A 26,075-nucleotide genomic window follows, 5' to 3' on the forward strand; every position below is an offset into this window, starting at 1 on the left:
CCCTCCCCACTGCTGTGTCTGTTCCCCTGTGACTTACGCATCAGTATCTCCCACACGGATCTCCAGCTTCAGAAGTAACGTTCTCAGAGGCCAGGGTGGTACCTCGTACCTTGGGCTCTGGTTCTGGCTCTGCAAATATTTGTTGAGTAAACACACTCCCAAGGGGATAGCTTCTATTCGTAGACACTCTCACAGTATCAGGTAATCGTGAGAGCTCTTCACACACTGGTGGGGTGAAAGTAAGAGGAGTGTACATAGTCTCGGCTCTTCCACGGTCTTTCACGCTCCTTTGGGTCACATAGACTCCTACCCTGCAGACTGGAAGCACAAGATGAAACATGAACTCAAGACCAGACAGTGAATTTGCTGATATGATCCTCGCTTCCAACATGAGTTTCCTGGAGCTTAACCAGGCCGAGTGGCTTGACTCTAGGTACTTAGCATTGGCAAAGCCAACATGCAAACCCCACCAAACCTCCTGATTCTGACTGAGGTGTTCTTTCCATTACGAAGCAAACAGAAAGCAACCACAGTTTCCCAGACCCACATTCAGTACAGCACATCCAGAGAAGTAAGAAACCATCAGAGTAGATTTGCCCCTGCAGCTTGAATGTCAGTGACGGGTTCTCCCTTTATTTCCTTAGAATAAATTTCTTAGGAAAGTCTTATCTCATGGATCCCCTTTCTTAGTTTCCCTTTGCCATTTAAACTTTGGTCACATGCCATATATTGAAAGGCCCAAGCCTTGAATTTGATCTCTAGAAGACTGAGCTTCAGGGGAAGGTATTTATAGAACAATCGAACCGTCATAATTTCCCTAAGCTCTGCCAACAAGTCGTTTCCAAAGTTGGTAAACGATCTTGCACATGAGAATAGAAGGTGGAGATCAAAACGAGACCATGAAATTAAGCTCAAACTCATAAAGAATTAGCAGCGCTGGAGGAGAGATCCTCATTTGGCAAAATATCAACCGAAGTTTAGTACCATGGCGGAAGATGAGATGAATAAATATAGCTGCTAAAAACAATATCAGATGTCCTGCTCAGATGTTTAATGGATTTGCATTTTAAACATGGGTAGTATGAAATAGCCCTTAAGGCATTTTTGCAGATTTGCCATCTATTTTTAGTAGGGAATTTTTTTTTCAGCCAGTCCTCGTTTCCTTAAAAAAAGAGATTTAATCATTTTTGCCTAAACATGATTAAGAAAAGAAAATTACACTAGTTATCTCCTTTCATTCACTGAGTCAGTACAAATCCCAAAGGCCATGGGGGTAGTTAAATAAAAAAATGGGAAGAGACTGCTGAGTGAGGTATGGTATTTATTTGACTGTTGTAAATGAAGTTGTCATTCCTAAGCCAATCAAATCATGCATTTTTTATGAGAGGTTGCAACTTGCAGAGAGATGGAAATGTTATACACTAATTAATAAACGTGGCTGGCAGAGCAACTCAAACACTCAGAACTGAGAAGCTAAGTTCTGGCAGGGTCATTAGAATACAGGCTTCAGTGTTGCTTTTCTGCTGATCAGATGAAACGCCTTTCCCTGTCAGAAGGTTCAAGATAAGATACGGTTGGCTTAAATCTTCCAAGTTAGTTTTGAACCAGAGGTTTTAAAGATTTGCTTGTTAGAGGGGCATTGTGGTGTGGTGGCTTTGGTTTGCCTTAGAGTTGAAAGGAAACTGGAGATTACTGAATAAAGCATCACTGATCTTGAGAGAGCATGGAAGCTACTAAGAGCAGATAAAAAGTGTCTTGGGTTGCACACCAAATACCCATCAAGTCCAAGGTTGGTTTAGAGGGTCATGTTATTTTATGTTATCAAGTCAATGTTTAATTGAACTGATACAGCTTGTAAATATGCAGATGGATTACTGGAAAGATCTTCAAGCCTAGCAAAGGAGGTATCCTGCATGACCTGAATGTTTAGGGCTTCTTATGGGTCATCCGAAAAGAAGATGATACCATTCCTTGCTGTGCAGGATGGGAGGTCATACTGTATGAAATTCTCATCATTCAACCATTGTTAATCTATGAAAATGGCAATTTCACATGATTGGCCTGTAACTTGACATATAGATGTTTCTGAGTAACAAATATACAGAGGCTATTACTGACAAAGAAAATACTCTGTAGATGCATGGAAAGGGTCATGATGCCTTTCTATGGGTGAGCCTGTGGCAGAGGAACCAAGAAGAGGAGGTTCTTCAATTTGACTAGAAGAGATGGGAAATGTAGAGCAGTCGTGGGAAGTCAGCCTGAAAAGGTAATTTGGGAGCAAAGCATGGAGTTCCTTGAAAGATGGGCCAAGGAGCCAGAATGTAATTTGATAGATCATTGAAAGTGTTTGAGCCGGGCACAGACATCATTACGCCTGCATTTTCGATGGATTAAAGAGGCAGCAGTGTGTACGATGCCCTGGGAGGCAAGGACCAGCATGCAAGGAGTCCGTTGCAGACATCTGTGTGAGCAGGAGTGGGAAAGAAACTTCACAGAGACAGATCTAGAGTGAGAATTCCAAGAAGCCGAAGAGTAAGCCGGTGTGGCCCGAGTTCCAGTCCCACGAGGGAACACAGAGCAGACAGCTGCTGCCAGTCCTGAGCTGATGCTGCTTAAGCCCCAGGCTCAGCCCCACACTGGGGTTTCCCGGGCCCGACCGAAACCCAGTGCAGTGTGGCAGCTTTCACTGAGCACAAGGCTGCTTCCTACAAGAGTGAGGCAGGAGTGTGGCTGAAATTGAGTAGAGAGAAGCCTGGGAAACTGTCCCAGGGAGTGTCAGGAACTGAGCTGGGTCCTGGGAAGGGGGCAGAGAGATCGAGGAGGAAACATGCTCCCAGTCTGGCTGAGCTTCATGGCGGGATGAGGAGTCTGCCAGCCACGCGGACCCAGCAGAAGGGCCAGTTAAGCACAACGGGCATCTCCCCCCAGAGGGCACGTCAGTGAGGGAGGTGGACCGCCCTCTGCTCACCAGCCCACACGCTTTGCTGCCCCCAGTCCAGGGAGCTGAGACCTGGGTAACCGCGACCACCTGGATGACAGCTGTCGGGCAGAGGGCCACCGCGAGCCCAGCAGGCTGGCTTCAGCGTTAGACCCCGGCCATGTGAGAGGCGAGCCCGAAGGTGGCCGAGACGGGTCAAGGCTAATGTCAAGAGGACAATTTATCGTTAAACCAGACTCATCTGTCTTAAAATACGAGAGGATACTAAGTTTGTGCCCTGTAAAACCATCATACTGGCAATGTAGGGGAACGACCAGATCATTAAGTCACTCCTCTGTGGCCGGGTCAGGCCCTATCATTTCCGTCTGTGTTTCCCTGGCTCAGTCAGGGAGTGTATCTAATGGAGCGTCTGGGTAACATCTGGACGAGTGACTCTTGGCACATTCATCACTGGGTTTGGGAAGACAATTCCACTGTCAGAAGGAAATCATGGTTAGAAAGCATATCTGTCTATTGTTAATTCGGGCTTATTAATCAGGAGTGGCTGTTGCACTCTGTCCCGTGTGTGTATGACTTGTGTGGTCTTCTGCTGTGCTTATGGGGGTTGTCCTGCGGCCTGAGTTGGCACTGTGATCCTACACGCCTCTTCCTATGTTGTCTTTCCACTTACCTCCATTTCTGGGTTTGTTCTAGACCCCCCAGTCTTGCGTCATTAAAACATGCAGCTCTAAACAGAGGATTCCAGAAAGCCTAAGTACAGTCACTCAATTTTAACTGGTTCTGCTTTGCTTTTCATTGTATTTATTTGGGAGCGCAACTAATTGGATCATTTGTTTCTACTGTATCCCAGAGAGTCAGTGACAGAGGGAAGAACCAAAATCTTATCAAAGAAATTGCTTTCTGTTTGTAAAAATAAGACTAAACAGTAATAATACCTTCTACTGAAAGCACAGCTAATTAGGCCCCGCATCTGACTAGAGGGTTAAAAGGTGTCATAGATTTACCTAAGTAATATACTTACAACAGTTCCATGAAAAATTAAGAAAGGATTAACATCCTCCTTCAATAGGGATGCTTCAGAAAGCATTACGCTCACACTTTGTTATAACAATTATTTTTCGTTCACGTTCTGTGCCTCCTATTTTGAGCCTATTCATTTTTCTTCTAATTTTAAGAATAAATAAAGCAAAATGGAAGCTCATGTTATTACTTAGTATGAAAACACAGAACCTAATTATAGCTAATGAGTGTAATAATCGCTGGGCTGCACCCCCCCTTGTCTGTGTGTGTTTTCTATACAGAAGGTAACATGGGCTGAGTAACGAGGACGCCAAGTTACAGATGGGGTTGAGGAATGCTGTTTGATAGGCGATTAGAGTCATCTGTCAGAAATGATGACTTAATCACTGTAGCAGACTCTAGCTCCCGTCCTATAATTCCACCCAGAGTAATCTAATTTTCCTGCAATATTTTATTTATTTTATTTTTTGCCAGGACTAAATGGTTATGCTGCTTGACTTTCCCCCTCTCCTGTACCACACGATTGTAACAGAAATGTAAATAGCTAGTAACATTACAGCAAAAAAAAAAAAAAAGGCTGCCTTTGGAGCCCGAGAAGCCAAAAGCAGATATATAATCCTGGGTTCTGTAGGGCGTTTTCTCTCGCTGGGTTGTTAGTATATATGGAGAAAGCTGGGAGCAGTATTAGCTGTATACTTCCCATGTGACCGAGACAGGCTGTTCCTTCCAGCATGTTTTGACTGGGGCCTTTTCCCTCAGCGATCTCCTTTTGCTTTGTCGGATAGTAATGACAATGATAATGATAACTTCATTGCGCACATATTATGCAGGCAGTGCTTTAAGCACTTCACATGGATCAATGGCTATTAGGAAGAAATAGTCATTTATTTCCACTGTAGGTTTTCTCCTCTGGTTGTGATTTGCCATGGGAAGAGAAAGGATAACATGTTTCTTTGTTGTCGTCATATTCACATCCCCTTTTATTCTTGGCCTTGATCACTTTTGTAAAGATATACGTTGGCAAATACTCGTTTAAAGTTTTCTGTGTGCCTTCTCTCTTAACTTAGTTAGAGATGCACAAAACAGCAATTTGGAATAGTACTGTGACTCAAAGCGTAATTGAATCCCATACACTGTGCTTCCACCAGTGAATCTGCATCTTCAAAAGGCCGCTGTCTACACAGTGTCCTCCAGAATTTCCAAAGCAGCATTCAGATGATTACTTGGCTTCCCAGGTGGAACAGTGAAGAATCCACCTGCCAGTGCAGGAGACACAAGAGACGTGGGTTTGATCCCTGGGTCAGGAAGATCCCCTGAAGTTGTAAATAGGAACCCACTCCAGTATTCTTGCCTGAAGAATTCAATGGACAGAGGAGCCTGGTGGGCTACAGTCCATGGGGTTGCAAAGAGTTGGACACAACTGAGCATGACCACACACACACATTCAAATAGAAACAGGCCTTGTACAATTCAGTCAGCTCTCCTAAAGCCAAATACCGGTGCCTACCTGTGTGAATGCTGACTTATCTAATAAAGTGGTCTGTACTTGATTCATTTTATAGATTACAGTGTACTTTTCCCACTAACAGTTTGTGAAGAAACCACAAACTGTAGGATCAGTTGTCAGTAATTCAAAACTATTATTCTCTTCTAAACAGAGCTAATCTTGCTTGTTATCAATTGTTACTCATCATCGTAGGTATAGAACATTTTGGATAACTTGGCCCATAATATAAACTTCACAGTCTAATTCCATTTTGCATGTATTTTAAATGACCTGAAGGAACTGTTGAAGAATTAACATTTAATCTCTCTGAATCAGAGCATACAATTCGTGGTCAGATGGCACACAGATCAGAGCTATACTTTCCTGGTATGGCTATAAGGCTGTTTTTCTTTGACTCATGACAGCATTTTAAGTTTTCTTTCCTACCTTCTTCGTAGAGAAAACCTAGACAATCATTTTTGTTCTGAGACTAAAATATTTTCCTTCCCCCTTTCCGGTCTATATGTCTTTTATTTCTTTCTCTCGCCTCACTGCTATGGCTAAGACTCCCCGTATTATGTTGAATGAAAGTGGCAGAAGTGGGCATCCTTGTCTTGTTGCTGAGCTTGCAGGAAAAGCTTTCCATTTTTCACGGTTTAGTGTGTTATCTGTGAGCTTGTTATTAGATGGAGGTGCATTCCCTCTGTGCCCCCTTTGTTGAGAGGTTTTTTTTCCCTCTCACAAATAGGTGTTGAATTTTGTCAAACACTTCTTCTGCATCTGTTGATTATCACATGATTTTTACGCTTCATTTTAAAACGGTGTATCACACTGCCTGATTTGTGGATGTTGACCCATCCTTGCATCCCTGGAATGAACCCTGTTTGATCATGGCATATGACTTTTTAGTGTATTACTGAATTCGCTTGGTTTCTGCTTGTCTGGGAAACTATCTCAATTCTGAATGATCAGTCTGTTGGGTCGAGTAGTCTTGGGAGTTTTCTGTGTTTTTTTCTCAGCACTTTGAATGTATTGTGCCATTCCCTTGTGGCCTTCATTTTTCCTACTGAAAAATCTGCTAGTAATCTTATGGGGGCTTCTTTGTACATAATAAGTTGTTTTTCTCTTGCGGCTTTTAATAGTCTTTCCTTGTCTTTAACTTCTGACATCTTAATTATAACCTTTGTGTGGATCTCTTTGAGTTATTTGAAACACTCTGGGCTCTTGGATCTGAATGTCTGTTTTCTTCCCCAGGTTAAGTAAGCTTTCAGCCATTGTTTCCTTAAATAATTATTCTTCCCATTTGTCTATTTTCCTTGTGGGATTCCCTAGAATATGAATGCCCGTCCTTTTTGGTGTCGTCTCATAAGTCCCTTAAGTTATCCTATTTTTCGTAAAAATGCTACTTGAAGATGATATATGATATTATATAGAGAAAACCTTAGACTCCATCAAAAAACTGTTTGAACTCATAAGCAAATTTAGTAAAGTCACAGGATTCAAAGTGAATACACAAAAAAACTGCTGTGTTTCTATTCACTAATAATGAAATATCAGAGAAATTAAGAAAACAGTTCCCTTTACAATTGCATCTAAAATAATAAATTTAACCAAGGAGTGTATACAGAAAACTGCAGGACCTTAATGAAAGGCATGGGAGAAGACACGAATAAGCGTAAGGATTTTCTGTGTTCATGGTCGGAAGAATTAATATCGTTATAGTTCCCGTTCTACCCAAGGCAAGCTACAGATTTGGTGCCGTCCCTGACAAAGTTCCACTGATGTGCTTCACAGAAACAGAACAAATAGTTGTAAGATTTGTATGGAACAACAGAAGACCCTGAATGCAAGACTGCAAAGCAGTCTTGAAAAGGAACAAAGCTGGAAGCAACATGCCCCTTAGTTCAAAGTATATTACAAAGCTGTAGTAATTAAAAGAGTCTGGTATGGACATTAAAAACAAACACACAGATCAATGGAGCAGAATAGAAACCCAGGAAAGAAACTCACACATATATAGCCAATTAATTTATGACAGAGGAGCCAAGAATATGCCATGGGCAAAGAACAGTCTCAAGTAAATGATGCTGGGAAAACTGGACCACTGTCTCATACAATACACAAAAGTTAAGAAAATGGATTAAAATTAAGAAAATGGATTAAAGACTTTAATATAAGACCTGAAATCATAAGACTCCAAGAAGAAAACATAGATGGCAAGCTCCTTGACATAGCTCTTGGTGATGATTTTTTTTTGAAACTGTCACCAAAGCAGAGGCAAGAAAAGCAAAAATAAATGAGTGATACTACATCACACTAAAAAGCTTCTGCACAGCAAACCAAACTATTGACAAAATGAACAGACAGTCTAGTGAATGGGAGCAAATTATTTGCAAATCATATATTCAAGGGATAAATATCCAAAATATATAAGGAACTCATAAACTCAGTAGCAAAAACAACAATGTGATTAAAAAATGGGCAGAAGATCTGAATAGACATTTTTCCTAAGAAGACATCTTGATGGCCAATAGGCACACGAGAAGACGCTCAGCATCATTATTCTTCAGGGAATTGCAAATCAGAACCACAGTGAGCTATAACTTCACACCTGTCAGAAAAGCTGTTGTCAAAAAGATAAAAAATAAAAAGTGTTGCTGAGGATGTGGAGAAAAGGGAACCTTTGTCCACTGTTGGTGGGAATATGAATGGATGCAGCCACTATGAAAAGTAGTGTGGAATTTCCTCAAAAAATTAAAAATAAAACTACCATGTGATAGCTCAGTTCTCCTTCTAGGTATTTATCTGAAAGAAACAAAGACATTAACTTGAAAATGATAACTAGTACTCCCATGTCCATTGCAGCATATGTTTACAATAACCAAGATATGAAAGCTACCAAAATGTTGGATGAATGGATACAGAGATTGTTTCATATTTAAATATATGTGTATGTATATATTTGTGTATATATACATATACACATATATACATTCATAATGAAATATCATTCAGCTATTTAAAAACTGAAATCATGCCTTTGGACAAATGATGGACCCTGAAGGTATTATGCTAAATTGAAATAAGTCACATAAAAAGATATTTTGTGATCTCCCTTATATGTGGAATCTGAAAATAAATTGAAAAATAAAAAAGCTCACAGATACAGAGGATAGGTGATTGCCAGAGGCTGGGAGTGAGAGGTGGGGAAAATTGCTGAACTGGGGTCTTTGTTTGTTTAAATAAGTCTTTAAAATATGTATTTCATATGGCATGTGAAGTGTATATGAATGTATACATATACACAGATTCATATATAAGTTTCTAATTGGGAGGTACCCTCCAGACTGAGACAGTCTTTATGTCTAGCGTGGAAGAGGAGATTTTGGTAATGCTCTCGGTTCTTAGAAACCACCATCTCATAGCATAGCTGTCTGGATATGCTAAGGGAAGGCTCAGTATGCAGAGGGGTTGAGAGTCTGTGCTCGAGTGTGAGACAGCCCCAGTTCAAATCCCTGCTCCACTGCTGATGTGCTGTGTGCCTCAGCCAAGTTCTTTAATCTCTCTTTGTCTTCCTCCTTCCATCCTTCCCCGCAACCATGTCCCATTAGTTCCTTACTCACATCTATCTCAGGGTTGTTGTGAAAATTAAATTAGGTAGGATACGTATAAAGAGCCTACAGCAATCAATGCTTAGCCTGGGAAAACTGAGAGCACAGGGCAGAGTTCCTCTGTTTTCACCAAAATTGCCTAAATGCTCTACTTATGTAGCAAACACAACTGTGAGCGCCAAGCCCAGCTTTATCCTGATGGAGACGGATCCCACATGTGACTCTGATCATCTGTTTTCTTGCAGAGGCGTCACTCTGTTAAAGATGTTTTGGGAAGTTTAGCAATACGTCACCATTTTTAAAAATCAGAGAAATTCAAAGGTCCTTATTCAATACTGAGAGGTCAACATTCCTAAAACTCCCTTTGTTTCTTCCCAGTCTACTTTACGCAGAGTATAAAAAGCAGTGATGGAAATGGCAGAATGTCCTTCCTAGAGAGATGGGGGGCCTCTATGGCTCTGGGAGTTCCTTATGGTCGTAGAAGTTCCCTAGACAGTACATCTGCCTTTGGGGTGATGGCCTGCCTCCAGCTGGTGGCAGTGCTTCTGAAATTTATTTTTTCCCATTTGCAAAACATTTTGGAGAAAAATTGAGAAAGCGAAAATGCCTTTGGTATCTCATAGTCTGCTGTCCAACAAGATATGACGTGTATTCTCCATGAGTCAGGTTTGCGCTGTCAGGGAGGGAGCAGAAGAGAAATTCCAGTTCGTCTCTCCTGAGTGGAGTCTGTTAATTTTCTCATTTGGCACATGGCTCTTTCATGCATTCACTTCTTCCCTCCCCTCTCTTCCTCCCTTTCAATACTTTGTGGGCAGTAAGCTTATAACATGTGCCATCACAGCTGCTGTGTCTAGGGGTCACAGTGGGGTTAATAATGAGATGCGTAGTGGTGATTCTGTAAAACCCATTTCAGGTTAAAAAATGGCATGTTTTATACTGAGTCTGGTGTTAAAGGTGGTTCACTCATCCTTTGGTGATGGCTGGGGTTAAACAAATTTCAACACAAATTCTCCTTGGTGTGAGAAACAGGGTCCTGGGTCTTCCAGCCTCCATCTGGGTTAACACTGGCAGTTTCAGCACAGAATCACCTCCTTAGCCATCACAGGGTCAAGGCAGAAAGATCTGGGGAAAGGACTCAGACTTCATAGAGTGTGGTTCGTGGATGCTGGTGGTTGTGGTCCAGGCTTGTCTTTGTCACTGGGATGTGGTGGGACTCATCATGAGGGTGGTGACAGCTGCCGCCAGGGGCGTCTGTAGCCCCTCCCCATGCCGTCACCTCCACAGCCTTTGCGGAGGTGGGGGGTGCCTTTGTCCCATAGTTATGTCCTCATATTCATTTCTGTGAGCCACAGCCAGGCTCCTGGTGACGCACCCAAGGCTGACATGTTCCAGAGTGAGAAGCAGCAGGTCCTGCCAGCAGTAAGGGCCTCAGATCTAGGGCCCCTGTGAATGTGGCGGAGACGCTGAGGGAGGGCCAAGGGCCGCGCACTCACCATTAGGAGGCAGGCCACGGGGTGAGGCTTCCTGGAGGCTGGAGCCCTTGGCGCTGACAGCTTCCTGAGAGAGCGGAGGCGTGGGATGAAACTAGCCCAAGCCAGAGAGGAGGGCCCACAGGTCAAGAGGCCCTGATCGGCCCCCGAGAGGCAGCAGCTCGGTGGGCTGCAGTCGTAGTGCCCTTTGCTTTCATGATCAATACTGAATATTCAGATGTAACTGAAAGTAACAGCCAGTTTTTCTCGAATCTGCTTGACTAGTCCCCCTTTCATCAGACTTCATTTGCATTTGTTTGTTTAATTGAAATATAGTTGATAGACAGTGTTATATTAGTTTCAGGTGTATAGCAAAGTGATTCAGGTATACATATATATGTATGTATAATTATATATATTCCTTTATTCTTTTCTATTATAGTTTATTCCGAGATATTGAACATAATGCCCTGTAATATACAGTAAATCCTAGTTGTTTATCCATAGATTTCATTTGCCTTTAAGTAAGTAGGACTAAATAGAAACCAACAAATTACCCAATACCTTACTGTGGAACATGAGATATCATGTCACTGTTCTGTAATAAAATGTAAAACAAATTCACATGCAAAGCAATCTTCAAGGAAATGGGTTTAGAAAAGGCTTTCTTCATAGACACGTAAACTTGATGGACTCGGTTACATGCGCTGCCATGAAGCAGATCTGTTTCCAAAATACTTGATTTTGCCATTTCCCTGGACAGGCCCTCTGCTGTGGGGAACCTGGAGTAGGACAGCCCAGGCCCTGCTGTGGTCTTTGCTCCAAGGGCAGCCGAGCTGGACTCAAGTCTTAAGACTCCCTGGGCTTCCCAGGTGGCGCTAGTGGTAAAGAACCCGCCTGCCGATGCAGGAGACAGGAAGAGTTGAGGGTCCAATCCCTGGGTCAGGATGGTCCCCTGGAGAAGGAAATGGCTACCCACTGCAGTATTCTTGCCTGGAGAATGAATCCCATGGACAGAGGAGCCTGGCGGCCTATGGTCCGTAGGGTCTCAAAGAGTTGGACACAACTTAGTGACTTAGCACTCATGCTTCAATTCACTGCTGCTGTTCCTCCAGGCCTCAAGGAAGCCACCCTGTCAGTGCCACTGGCTTGAGGTTATAAATCCCTAGGCTCCTCTGACTGTGTAAACAGATCGTAACAATGCAGACCGGTGAAGGTTTCTTCAGACCCCGCTGATCCTGTGTAACCATGGAGATGCAGCCTCGGAGTAATTAACATGCCTCTTAACATACATGCGATGAAATGTCACTCGGCTGTTGAAAAGAACAAGATGATGCCGTTTGCGGTAACACAGATGACCTAGAGATAGTCATACTGAGTGAAGTAAGACAGAGACGAATATGATCGCTCATATGTGGAATCTAAAAAAAGTACAAACGGACTTGCTTATAAAACAGAAATAGGGTCACAGATGCAGAAAACAAACTGTTGGTTACCAAGGGGGAGAGGAGGTGAGATAAAGTGAGAGATGGGGGCTGACATATACACACTACTGCGTATGAAGTAAGAATCCGCCATATAGCACAAGGAACTCTGCTCAGTACTCTGAAATAGCCTGTGTGGGAAAAGGATCTAAACAAGAGTGATGTGCGCATAACCGGTTCAGGCAGGAGACTGGAACAGCAACGCCGAGCTCTTGGGCCCTTCCTCCCATTACTGCTGTCGCATGCCCAACTGCAGAGCATGGCGCACACCCCGCCCTCCAGCTTGGGCTGTAGAGGTGGCCAGTGTCCCCATCGTGATAACAGCTGTGTTGCCAAGCTGCAGTTCTGCGGCCACGGGTGTCATCTTCAGTCCTCGAGGAGGGCACTGAGGGTGTGGCCTCTGGCTGCCAGCCCAGGGCCGTTCTGTTTCAGGGCTGAGATGTGTGCTGTTTTCTCTGTGCTTGAGCTCCTCTGATCGGGAGCTTATCCCTGACGGTGGGTCTTGTAGCGCTTTGTTATTTGGGGTTTGGTGAATGGTCTCTGGCGACACGCGTTGCGCCCTCTGTTGGTCAGGATGCATCATCTTTCATTAGGAGCGGTGCGGCTTCGTTTCTCTGACCCTCTGCCTTCAGGTAGGTTGTTCCTTCCCTGAAACGCCCTTCACTCAAGTCCTGGTTAGCATCAGGGTCCCCTCAGGATTGAGCCTGACCATCGCTCCAGCTGAGATGCGTTCTGCACTTGCCCTTCCTTTGTGCCGGGTGTCTCTCTGAGTCCCCACGCCGTGTGTGGAAAATGCCTGGTGTGTCTCTCTCTACCCTTACGTTAGACACTGTTGTGATGAGAATTCTTGTTTACCCATTATTCCCACCATGTAACAGAGCGGAATGAAGTGAATGTGTGAGTTGTCTTGGCACCCTGCTGAGGTGAATCTTTGACACCATTTCCTGTTACAGGGGAGGAATCTCCCTATATTATAAGATTATATTATATTGAAACTTTAAACTGGAATGCCCCCTCATTTGCAGGAACTTCCCTCCTCCACTCAACAAGTTCTCCCAAAGTTCTTGGAATCATAAGACTGTGAGGAAGTGACATAACGTTACGAGGATGACTCCTCCAAACCTTTTTTTTTCCTTCCTTGACATTTACATCCTGTACCTGATCAGGAATTTGAAACTCAAATGAACTGTTCGTGATAATGAGCCATTCCTAATACTGTCCTGATTGAACACCTCTCTCCAAGAAGGTCAAGGCGCTTTACGTTTTATCACAGTTGGTTTCAGAACATCCCTGGAGTAGGGTGACCACCCATTTAAAATCACCTTGGTCTGACAATCCAGATCTCCATAAGGAGATCTCTCCTTCTCCTCTCCAGATCCAGGAGTTCAAGTTCAGAGAAACCCAATTCAAGGCCAGAGTGGCCCCGGCTGTTTCATTGCTACCGGTGGTACATTCCTGAGCCTTCTGGATAGTCTTAGATCAGAATCAGGGTCAGTTCTCAGCAACAGCAGGAAAACCCAGAGTCAAGTGTTCGCACAGTACCCATGGTGGAGTTCTGTTGGTGAAGTGTGGTGGGGAGGCAGAGGAAGACTGCTTTTCCCCAAGGGGCACTGCTGGCGCCTCCAAGTGAGTGTCTCTCTGGCTCCGGCAGCTTCTCCTCGTAGGCTCAGGAGTCCAGACACCACGGTGGGCATTTGTGGGGGAAGCCAAGCGGTTTGTGGGAATTGGCCCTGGTTGAAGAGTAGGGAACTCTGATTTCTGACCCCAGCTGTGTGTCCTTTGTGGAGTCCCTTGTCCCTTCAGATATTGAGAGTACTGGGCGAGATGATTCCCAGGGCCCTTGGCAGCTTTAGGCAAATGAGTCTGTCCTTGCAGCTCCCAGTTTCCTCATCCTGCCCTCTGTGCACATCGCTGATGGATCTGAGGGCTCACAGCACTCTCTCTCTACTGCTTTTCTGATTCTCGTCACCAGCTTTCTCCTTTGTTTACGTGCATGTCAGTCACCATGTTGGGTGGGCAGCGTCTTGAAGGCAAGAGTCCTATTCATTGAATTTTTGTGTCCTATATGTAATGTTGGTACTCTTATCTCTCCTGTTCCTTTAACCTGTGAAATTCATCTGAGTCTTCTCAGCTTATTGACCTGTACAAGTGTTCCCTGTCTGGAAAGACTCCACCCTCATCAGCCACCAAGCCTCCTGTCTTCCTCCCTGCCGCCTCCTAGAACAAATCTCAAAGTGATTGTCTGAATCTGTCATATCAACCATTACCTTCCTGCTACCCTCCCACCACGTGCACGCTGGCCTCCTGGCCCCCACTCCCCCTCAAAAGCTCTTTTGATCAATTAAAAATCTGTATTGCCAGATGCAGAAGGACCATGGGGCACGTGGATCGCAGCATCTGACAGCACTCGCCCTGGCCACCACCTTGTCCTTGAAACTCTCCCTGGGTGGCGCCTGTGGGGCACGCGGTTCTGTTCCTGCTTCTCTGGGCTGGCCCCTGCTCTGCCTCTGAAGACTCTTCTTCCTGCTGTCCCTTTGGTGCTGCCCTTGGCTGTCATCTCCCTTCTCTCACTTCCTTCTCTGGACAGTTTCAGCCACACCTGTGGCATCAGCCCGCTCCCAGAGCCGTCCTGACAGTCGAGACCCATGTTTCCAGCTTCACACCAAGTGCAGGGCGTCCTGACCTGTGCCCCTCAGTCTCTGCCCACCGCCTCCCCAGCCAGCTTTCTCGTGTTTTCCCTGCTGAGGCAGTTACTTGTAGGGCACGGCGTTATATGCAGGACGCAGAGGTGAGGTAAACAGGCCGGGCCCCAGCTTCATGTCCAGCTGTCCAGGCCTGGGCTTCTGCCACCACCAGCCAGTTCCCTCTGAGGTTCAGGCCTTCCCCAGCTCCCGGGGGCTGTTCGTAGTCAGTCGCCTCTGAACTGCGCCCCTCGCCTCCTGAGTCTCCACCCTCCAACGCTGCAGCCAAAGGTGGCTTTTCAAGAAAGCAGATGGGATCTCATGGCTTTGCTGCTTAAACATTCCATACCTGATCGCTGACTTTTAGGTGAAATTGCAATGCCTTAGCCTGTGAGATGGTCAGCAGCCTGGACACCAGCTGCCCCGGCACCCCTTCTCATGTCCCCCCTTCCCCCCCACTGACGCAGATACTCACACTGTGCTCTGCCTCCAGGAGGGCCAGGGGCCTCCTCACCACCGTGTCTGTATGTGGGACAGTCCACCGGCTGCCCTGCCTCTGCTGGCAAGTCCGCCAGCCTTTAGGACTCAAAGCAGACGGGCCCTTTGCCACAGCACCCCCACGGCCCTCACCAGGCAGAGTGAAGTGCCTGCTCCCCTGGACTCCCGCAGCCCCTTTTCTGAAAAGACAAGGCTGCTTACTGACCCCTAAGCGTTCCACTCTCATGCTGGTCTCTTCTCTACAAATTGAACGTATTAATGAGTGGAGTGGGAATACAAGTAGACCCCACACCTCAAGGCCTGTGTTCTGTGCGTAAGAGCATCTTGCCTTGGAGCGTAAACGAAGCAGCTCTGAATTATTTAGCCTCTCGTCCCCCGGTATTGCTCTCTCGTCCTCTTCCTCTAGTGTTTGGAAGACCCTGGCAGGCATTAGGTGCACGTGGTCTCAACCGCCCGATAATCACTTCCCATCATTTCGGTGCCAGAGCCAAGTAGCATTCCCCTTTCATTTAAATTAGATAAAACCCAGAGCTGTGGCTGGCAAGTGAGGGAAGTCCACTGGGGAAATTAAAGGTTCAGACAGAATGGGACCCATTATAATAAAAGCATTTGCAGAGCCACTGATTCCATCTACCCCGTGGCGTCGACAGTCCTTGGGGTAGGATGAAATATGAAGCAAGAGAGCCCGTGAAAGTCATTTGAGGAATTTATTTTAATTGGAAACGGTGGCAGCGTTCTGTGCTTGGAGTCAACTCTGCAGATCACGCACAGGAGTGTGATTGGCATCATTTAAAGAGCATGGAGCATCTTGTTCCTCCAAGATGCAGGATCTTGGTCCCACGTTGTCTCAGGTGCTTTCTCCACCTACGTGCACACTGAATGTGATTGTCAGCCCCTCCCTCATCCTTTACTCCCTCCCTCTCACCTTCTGTCCATTCTTTCACTGCCTTTGCATTCCTGTCTCATACTTCATGTTTAATAAAAGTTAGATGATGACACCTAAATCAATCAATGGGTCAACCTGCAAATTACTCAGAACTCCAAAACCCAAGAAACAGCCATGCAGCAGATATAGAATGACCAGGAGAAAAATGGACCGTTTGTAATAATACAAAATAATGATAGCTGTTTTTTCCTATGCCTCATTTGTTAAACACATCACATGCATCTTCTCTGATAATTCTCTCCACCCCTACTGTATAGATGTCACCTCCATCTTACAGATGAGGCGACTAAAGCTCAGAGAAGACGCTTGCCCAGGTCACGCCACTGTAATGAACAGCAGAGCCAGAATCACCTGTCAGATCCAGGCAGAAACCACACTGAGTGGTAGAACCAGGTTTTGAACTTGAGCCTGACTGCAAAGCTCACGTGTTAAGATACCACGTCACAGAGCCCTGGGACTTAAAAGCATCCTGTTGCTGAATGTCAAACACATGCTTGCATTTAGTATATAATAGTTTCTGTTAACTGAGAGAGGTCTCGTTATTATTTAAATGCCCTTTTAAAGGTATCTGTAGTCTTGCTGAACAGCATGGGGTTTCTGAGACTGTTGAACTGTTGTTCAGTCTGCCTTACCTTCTCACTTTTCTATTTTTAGATGCATCATCCCATTCAGATGAAACCTGCAGATAGTGAAAAATCAAACGGTAGGTGGTGACCAATTGTCTCCTATTAATGCCTATTTTCTTAAGCACAGAAGTGAGGCTGGCGGAGGGAGGGGGTGCGGGGAGGAGCTGGCTGTTTCTCTGGGGAAGGAGGAGAGCTGTGCTCCAGGAGCTTCTGTTGGGGTGGGCACCTCTGGAGAAACGTGAACTTCAGTCCCCTCCCTCCTGTATCTGCTGTAAAGACCTGTGAAGATGCTACAAGTAGCAGTTTTCCGTGTCCCTCTGTTTGGGACGTGATCGGGATGGTGACCCTGTGGCCTTTGGCTCTTGTCTACCTCCTCTGACAGTGGCACAGGCGCCCGAGAGGGAGGGATGACACCAGGCAGAGAAGCCAGGTGAGGAGGGCCTCGCCCACCAGGACTTGGGCTGTCTTTTTTTCCCCCCTTTCCTTTGGTCCTCTGGCTTTGAGAGTGTCTGATTACACTTTTCTCTAGGTTGTATCCATGCATTTGCATCTATATTCATTCAGAATTCAGTCTGCTGGTTAATAAACACACACTTAAGTGCAAAAAAAAAAAAATTATGTATGCATTTGATGCGGTCCGTGGAATAATGGACTTGCCTCTCCATGACACCGGAGGGTTGATGGGCACGTTTCTCTCTGGAGTTTCTGCTTCCACTTGTGCAGACTGCCTCTCCCCATTTTGTTCTTGGGATTGACTGAATGTGTATTAGAGGAATCTCCTGCCTTCCTGGAGCCCAGCACCCCCATCCCACAAGACTGACACAATCAGCGTGGCTTCCGGCCTCCAGGCAGCTCTGCACCTCATTAATTAGTCATGGGGCAGAAGGCAGGCACTCGGAGATCCGCATATCCGCATGTGTAAATTATGATGAGGCTCTGCCTCTCCACGAGGTGTGTTTTTGCTGATTGTAGCGCATCCCATTTTCTGGCCACATCAACTGGAAAGTTTTGAAGGAAGTTCCCTTTCATATGGGGAGGCTGCCAGCACTGGATTCGCCTGTCGGGGAGTAAACGTTGGTGCTTCACCGCCATCCTGACCAGCCGCACCCTTCTCTTTGGGTCTGATTCCCTTTTTCCTACAGTTATTTATCACAGTCAGGGTGTTGGGTGTCAGAGGGTCTAAAACCCGCCACTGCTTTGTTGTGGGGTCTTAGTCCACTTGCTTCATCCTTTGTTTGACGATTCTTCGTCAGTTACTTTCTCTGCTGGGCAGGTTGCCAGGGGCCGGGGCTACAGCAGTGAATTTTTAAAAGCAGAAAAGGATGCAAAAGACACTGTCCCTTCCCTCCTGGAACTCGTGTCCGTTGTCACTGGTTTCAGTATCTGACAGTAACGGAGAGACTGGACTTTAATCTCATTCATAGAATAGAAATAAAGGTAACTGCCTCTCAGAGCTGAGCTTTTTTCCTAGATGTTTGGGATAGTGCTGTAAGAGACTGAGCGCTTGTATAAAGTGTTGCTTGGCGTCTCCACCCCCATTCTTTCCTGGCCCTTAGGGTCCTGCACCCAGGGCATCTGCCCAGGCAGAAGGCAGGCTCCCTGAGCCCACACGCTCCAGGTGGGCATGCCTGCAGTCCGTTCTCTTCCTCCTGGGAGAGGGGAAGGATGGAGCTGGTATTTGTGGGATGAATCAGCAAAGGTCATGCTGGCGTGTCCAGCCACCAGGAGATGCTCCCTGTCCTTTGGCTCCATAATCCTCCAAACTGTCAGGACACCAGTCATGGGATCAAAGTCTGCAGAAGAGGCTTCATTTGAGCCTTAGGCCATCGTGATAAACCTGACAGAGAACCGAGTTGGAAATGTGTGACTTAAAATACCTGAAGAGTCGAACCAAGAGAAGGTTTCTTCTGCATTGCCTGCTGGGCAGGTACAAACCGTGGCTGTCCTCTGGATACTGAGGGTGGGGTCTGCTTGGGGTCTGGAACCACAGCAACAGGGTGCAACTGCCAGGGACACACCCCATTTTGCACAGTCTCAGAAGCCAAGCAGGACTAGGCACTGTTTACTAAGATGAGCAAATACCCAAAAATGCCAGCTCTCAAGAAGCACCCTCTTTCGAGGAGCCCGGACTTGACCCCTGACCGTGCACTTGTTGGCTGTGACCTTGGGCAAGTTCCTCTAACCTCACCCAGCCTCCAAGTCTCCAGCTGTAAGAGGGGCTGTGGTCCTCTAGTCTGTGCTCTGCCCGTAAGGCCCGCCTGACAGTGTCATCCCACAGTTGACATCTGCAGAACTTAAGGTCACACCTGGTGCGAGGCGAGCATCCACTCGGCTCTGCTGAGGACATAACTCTAGCCCTCAGAGGCAGCTTCTCTGGTGCCTCCTGGCCCTTCCAGAGGCTGGCCCTTCCAGCCTTGGGCTCTTCCTGCCAAAGCTTAGATCTGAACACACAAAGGAAAACCCACAAACCTTCTTTCTGGGCCATTGGTCCCTTGGCTTGCAGATTGAACTTCATTTTCTGAATTTTCATTTAAGAAACAAAAAGTCAAATAGTATAAAGGGACCAAAGGTGGCTTTTAAAGAGCTCTTCTTCACGGAGGCCTTGCATAGTCATGAGCAGACTTCAGGGTTCTCCTTGGACCTGAGTGGAAGAAGGAGAAAGGTATTATGTCCCAAAGCCAGGGATATACGCTGCAGGCCTTTTCTGATGTCACATGGCATTTTTGACAGGTAAGCATAGTTTCTGAGAGGCTTCCCTGGTAGTTCAGCTGGTAAAGAATCCGCCTGCAATGCCAGAGACCCCAGTTCAGTTCCTGAGTTAGAAAGGTCCCCTGCAGAAGGGAATGGCTACCCACTCCAGTGCTCTTGCCTGGAGAATTCCATGGACAGAGGAGCCTGGTGGGCTACAGTCCATGGGGTCACAGAGTCAGACACGACTGAGAGACTTTTACTTTAACTTTTCACTTTTTCATAGTTTCTGCAGCTCAGAGAGCATCAAGATTTCTTGGGCTCAGATGCTCAAAATAGCTCCTGTGGCTGTGAAAGAAGTATAATGAGCTCTAATTGCACTTTTTTTTTCTGAGTTTGCTGACATTTATGGATGGCACAAAGGACTCATCATAGTGAGACAGTTACTCTCTTCATTATCAGTGTGTTCAGATTTCTCCAACTTCATATTTGCTGAGCAAGATTCATCACAGATTCATTAGTGATGTACAAATGAACTCCAGAAAAGCAATCACTCCTTTAAGCTTTTGTCCACTCAGGGATTCTGATAGAGGGAACCTCTGTGCTGGGCCCAGAAATGTGGTTTGTTGTTCAGTTACTAAGTCATGTCCGACTCTTTATGACCCCGTGGACTGTAGCCCACCAGGCTCCTCTGTCCATGGGATTTCCCAGGCAAGAATACTGGAGTGGGTTGACCTTTCATTGTCCAGGGATCTTCCCGACCCAGGGATCGTACCTAGGTCTCCTGCATTGCAGGCAGGTTCTTTACCACTGAGCCATCAGGGAAGCCCCCCACCGAGAAATGTGAGTCTGCTCTCGTATGTGTTCCCTGCACTTGACTGTTTTCTGGAACAAACCTGCGAGATCTCCAGCCTTCCCGGAACCTGCGCTTCCAGTGGCTCCGGCGTCAGCTGTAGCCTCCAGCACATTTATGCAGACTCCCAGCATTTCGTCAATACTTCACGTTCTTGCGCTTCTACTGCACCAGGCATCCAAATAAAAAGTTCCTACTCTGGACCAGCAATAAAACATCAGGGACTTTGAGAAGAACACACTGAACATATGCCCGGGTCTCAACAGCACCCACCTTTTGTGGCTGTTTTTCCCTTGCACCTAGTTGAGTGGGCAGTATAGGAAGAACGTTTGAGGAGGCATGGATTATTGCAGGGACCAGCCACACTCACACACACACACTCTTCTTCGTTCTCTCTCCCATCAGAGGGCCTGTTTCCAGCTTTTAATCCTCCATCGGTTAAAGGCAGTTACTGAGTCTGAAGTCAGTCCAGCAGTGGGTGATGAGGAAGTCGTGGTGGTCGCCTTTGGCTCTGGACTTGGGGTCCCAGGGCCTGGAGCCATGTGTACTTCTGAGGTCATGCTCCTAGCTTCAAGGATTCTTTTTTGACTCTGTGGACAGAATGTTCAGGTTCATTCTGCTTTAACTTCCAGCCGCACGGCCTGTCAAGGGTCCCAAGAGCCTCACATCCAGAAATGCCACTTAAGCCCCCATCTCTTTCCTCAAGGCCTCTGAAACCTCCAGTGACCGGCCCTCCAGTTCCAGGCTCACGAGAGCCAGTATGAGGGGACGCTGTCTGTCCAGGGAGGGCGAAGCCTGTAGAGATGGGGATCTGGGTGTCCCCCTGCAGTCACTTGCTGATGCACTGGAAAAGGAAGAAATCATTTTGAAATTCAAAGTAGACTCTGCCATTCAGAGGCCGTAATTAAATGCCGTATGTTAGCATCAACACATTGGAAAGTTGTTAATGAATTCAGGCCTCCCTGAATACAGGTGTGACTTTGACAGGTTGTACACCAGGGTATTAGCACAGACTTACAGTTGGGGGTGGGGGCGTGTTAAAAATTAAGTTTCTAGTCCATGAACTTAAAAAGTCCCCAGGTACCTGTAATATTAACCCTTCTTATTTACCCTGTGGAAGGGGAGCTGGCAGTGATCGCTGCTGTGAATCCACTGCCGGCATTTGTGGCCACCCCGACTGTATAGCCCCTGGTGTATGAAGCATTTCCCCTCATTCATTCATTGGTTATCCTAAAGGAAGATGGACTTTTCCTCCAGAGGGCAAAGACATTATCTTTTTTTTTTTTAGTTTCCCTAAAGCACTTAGCAGAACATTATGGATGTGGTAGGTTTATTTAAGCACCTGGCATTCTTGTGGATGGAAAGAAAATTAGTGAGCTATGTAACTGCTTGGGAGTACTTAGGCAAGGCCCAGCAGAAAATGCATCTAACGTTGATGAAAAAGTTAAGTGAATTCAGGATGATTATGTTTATTTAACATGTTGACGGAACTGTTCGGCGACCCTTAGAATGGGAATCTGAGGAATAAATTTCAGGAATAAATTTTCACTGGAAGATCCAGGAGAACTCAAGGAGAGGAAAGCTCAGTGTTTGTAGTTATTCCCATTTTGCCACTACAGTAAACAAGGTCCAACTGTTAAAACGACAGAGCAGCTTTGGCTCAAGAGATTGCTGCCATTCAGGTTCCTATATACATGCACACACGTGGCACCACACACACACATGTCCACTGACACATGCACACGTGTCCACACACATGTCCACTCACACATGCATACACACACATGTCCACTCACATGCATGCACACGGGCATGTCCACACACACATGTTACACACACATCCACGCACAGGGAAGGAAGTTAGCACTTTCAGTAGCATGCGGATGGTGTAGATTTTCTTTAAGCTAATACTTGTTATTGGAAAAAGTGACAGTGATGTTTCCTCCCTCTGCTTGTCAGAGTTTACCCCTCCATTGAGCCTAGGAAGTCAGGATTTCTTAAGTGGTTTCCTTTTTTCTTTTAATGTTCTTATAGGAAGAAATCATTTTTTAGCTTCCTCAGGAGCTGCATGTTTAGGTGGCTCTAAACACCTAACCACCCCAGCAAAGCTCAAACCCTGAGACCTGTTGTGGTTAAAGACTGTAATTATAGGTTTACCAGGGAAACCAAGGACCAACTGGGACTTTATCCCTCGCTTTTGTTTGAAAGAACCAAAACTGGATTCTTCTGGATAAGAAGAAATACAGCAGAAATTAGCTTTGTACTCATCAAGATATCAGCCATAGCTTCTTGAGGGTGGGAGTCCCAGAGATGAGGGTGGGAAGGGGTCGGGACAGTTCCCCTCCTTCCCTAAGTTTCCATCCCTCCTCAGTCCCATTTCCATCAGTCCCGTCTTCCCCTTCTGGTTCACGGGAATGCCTCATACTGTCGGGGCCCTCACACTGGAGCTCAGAAGCTCCCGTTGGCAAGAAGCCATCCTCTCTGGTATCTGATGCTTCTAGAAATGCTTGGATCCTTGGGCCAACCCAACCTTCGACTTAACTGTGCTTCACCAGCTCCTACTAGATGACTGGGAGTCCACTCACTCTGACAGGAGAAAAAAAGGTTTCTTAAATTAAAAAATCTTCATCTGCACAAAGTAACTGGGGTTCTCCACGGCCTCTGCCCAGGAATCAGAGCCTGTGATGCCCATTGCTTCCTCGACAAGTCTCAACAGGGTCAAGGGCCCTGGACCACTGGTGACCGACCTTCCGCACTGAGCCCCTCTCTGCTGGTGAAGCAGAAACTCATACATATGATTCTCCAGTAAGGCTGCCTGCCTCTGCACACCCCAAGGACCGTCCTTGTTCTACCCTAACTCTGCGCCTTGTCTGATTAATATGTGATGTCCCCAGCCCACTACCAGTCCATCCAGACCCTGCCAATACTTCTTAAAGTCCAGCTTCAATTCCACATCTAATGTCAAGCCTTTCTCAATCTCTGGAGCACAATTCATAGTTCACAGGGATTGTGGAATTGTGGTTTTCAGCCTAAATTCCTTGGAACCCTCTTTTCTCTGCATTGTCTTGGGAGCTGCGACTGGTATGGAGAGAGGGGCTAGTAGAAAGGGATTCTGAAGTCCATGAGCCTCCAAACCCAAGTGCTTCAGTTCTGTTCTATTCTGTTCTGTTCAGTCGCTCAGTGGTGTCCGACTCTTTGCGACCCCGTGAACTGCAGCACGCCAGGCCTCCCTGTCCATCACCAACTCCCGGAGTCCACCCAACCCATGTCCATCGAGTTGGTGATGCCATCCAACCATCTCATCCTCTGTCGTCCCCTTCTCCTGCCCTCAATCTTTCCCAGCATCAGGGTCTTTTCCAATGAGTCAGCTCTTTGCATCAGGTGGCCAAAGTATTGGAGTTTCAGCTTCAAATTCAGTCCTTCCAATGAAAACCCAGGACTGATCTCCTTTAGGTTGGACTGGTTGGATCTCCTTGCAGTCCAAGGGACTCTCAAGAGTCTTCTCCAACACCACAGTTCAAAAGCATCAGTTCTTTGGTGCTCAGCTTTCTTTATAGTCCAACTCTCACATCCATACATGACCACTGGAAAAACCATGGCCTTGACTAGACAGACCTTTGTTGGCAAAGTAATGTCTCTGCTTTTGAATATGCTGTCTAGGTTGGTCATAACTTTCCTTCCAAGGAGTAAGTGTCTTTTAATTTCATGGTAGGCGAACCATATAACCAGGCTGCCTTCTCTCCATCACTTGAGAGAGAGAGGAAAGAAAAGAAAAAGAATGGAAACCTTCATTCCATGGATGATAAGACTAAGGTCCAGAGAGGTCTGCTTAGCCCCCAAGGTCACCCATCACCTTCTGGGCAGCGCTGGAGTGAGGACCAGGGTCCCCAGCTCACAGCACTGGCCTCCTCTCCTAGCCTCATCTGCCTTCTCCGGACTTGCCAGAAACACAGTGGAGGGAGCAGAACCCCGGGCTGGAGAGGGGACCGGATCCTGGTCCAGGTCAGGCTACCCACTTGTGGAAGGTCCCCTGGCTGGACCCTTCCCCCTGCTGGGCCTCGGGCGTCTCTTTAGAGTCACACAACACGTCTTTCAAGGCTGTTGCTTCCAGCCTGGGATTCTGTGACTGCAAGCTCTTAGCCCCTGAGTGCCACCCTGTCCAATGTAGCAGTCACATGTGGCTTTTAAATTAGTGAAAATTATGTCACAGGAAGAATTCACCTTCTCGCGCACAGTGGCCAGCTTTCAGAGTGCTCAGTGGCCTCAGGCGGCTTTAGCTACTGGGGTGGACGTCACAGACCAGACTCCCCCTTCTTGCCGAGCTCTCCTGGATGGCGTTGCTTCAGAGGAAACCAGTCTCTCTGTTACATCAACAGATCGTCCGTTCCAGCTCCTGGAAGACACAGACCACGGAGTCTGACTTCGGTACCTGAAGCAATTGGCCCTGGCAAGTCTCAAATACACTCTTGCCAGTTAGAGGATAATGAGATACTTACTGTCCAGGGAAAGAGTAAGAGAAACAGGAATGAAAGCCAGTTAAATAGCAATGACAAGATTATAATACAGATAAAAAAGGATCCCTTAAGCTAGGACTTTCCGAAGTGCTGCTGTAGCTGGCCATTTTTTATTATTATTTTTATTATTATTATTCTAAGAAATGAAGTGAAACATGGAAAATAAGCAAGCCTTCTCCCTGAGGGCTTCTAGGATGATCTTGTGCACTCTCCTACAGAAGGCTGTGTTGAAATCCATAGTAGTCCTGCCTTTGAGACTAAGCATATGCTGTTATCCTGAGCTCAAGCACATTGGTTTAGGGGGAAAATCTCCCAGGTCATCAGGAATAAACCTTCCCTGATCTCTACCCACTGTCAGCTTCCAAGGTTAGACTTTGTGCGTTGTTGCCCTGACACCCAAATGCATTTCTGTACATCATGAATCCTACGTCCCAGACTTCCCTGCTGGTTTAGTGGTTAAGACTCTGAGCTTCCACTTCAAGGGGCACAGGTTCGATTCCTGGCCGGGGAACTAAGGCCTCCCATAAGATCCCACATGCTGTGTACAGCCACACACACACACAAACATGCACGTGCCTCCAAAAGGACAGAATAGTATTGTTCCTTCCTTATGCTTTTGTTGTTGTTGATAGATTTCACCCTGAGACGGAGCCCACCCCCCACACGAGATTCTCAAATAACTGCAGCCACACTCACCTGAGTGCAGTTGCCTTCATCTTTAATCATAACGTGCAGACCACGTGTGATGCCCTGGGTGGGGCTGTGTAGCCAGTGCTATGGACAGAAGGCCGTTGCCCAGCCCCCTGGAGAAATTCTCATCTCTTCTCTCCTGTTCTCGTCTGGACCCCCAAGGACGAAGCCCTTTGAAATCAGGGAAGGAGAAAGTTTTCTTCCGTCCGTGCTTTGTTAAAAGCTTTGGTGACCACTTTTTCACTCGGTTTCTGTTGTTTTTCCTCTCCTGACCGTTCTCTTTCCCTGTCACTCAAGTTAGAAGAACATCTATCCCCCACCCGCAACCACAAAACAAAATTTGTATCCCTAAATACCTCTGCAAGGGTATCACTTGGCAGTTACCCAGAACTTTACCATTTTAGTGAACATATTACTGTTTGCTTAAAAATGGGAGGGAAAGGACTTAAAAACAGTGTCCCTTGGAGATGTTTTATTAGTGTACAAACTCCTGGCGTTGGAATAGGAGCTGAGACGCTGAGGAAGGGCCGGGTGGGAGGGCAGAGGTGGCCTGTGCGTGGCCTGGGCGTCT

At 46.4% G+C, this 26,075-nt stretch overlaps 1 protein-coding gene across 37 annotated transcripts in view; it reads left to right on the top strand.

Moving 5' to 3' along the window:
* CELF2 (CUGBP Elav-like family member 2) overlaps nucleotides 1–26,075 on the top strand; it is a 553,512-nt gene that overhangs the window by 467,243 nt on the left and 60,194 nt on the right. For all 37 annotated transcript variants that reach the window (XM_069547203.1, XM_069547206.1, XM_069547204.1 and 34 more), the window contains one exon: nucleotides 16,788–16,836. In XM_069547203.1, coding sequence (XP_069403304.1) covers nucleotides 16,788–16,836 — 49 coding nt within the window. The remainder of the gene's footprint in view (nucleotides 1–16,787; nucleotides 16,837–26,075) is intronic.

The sequence above is a fragment of the Ovis canadensis genome, chromosome 13 (genome assembly GCF_042477335.2).
Source record: "Ovis canadensis isolate MfBH-ARS-UI-01 breed Bighorn chromosome 13, ARS-UI_OviCan_v2, whole genome shotgun sequence".
Lineage (NCBI taxonomy): Eukaryota > Metazoa > Chordata > Mammalia > Artiodactyla > Bovidae > Ovis > Ovis canadensis.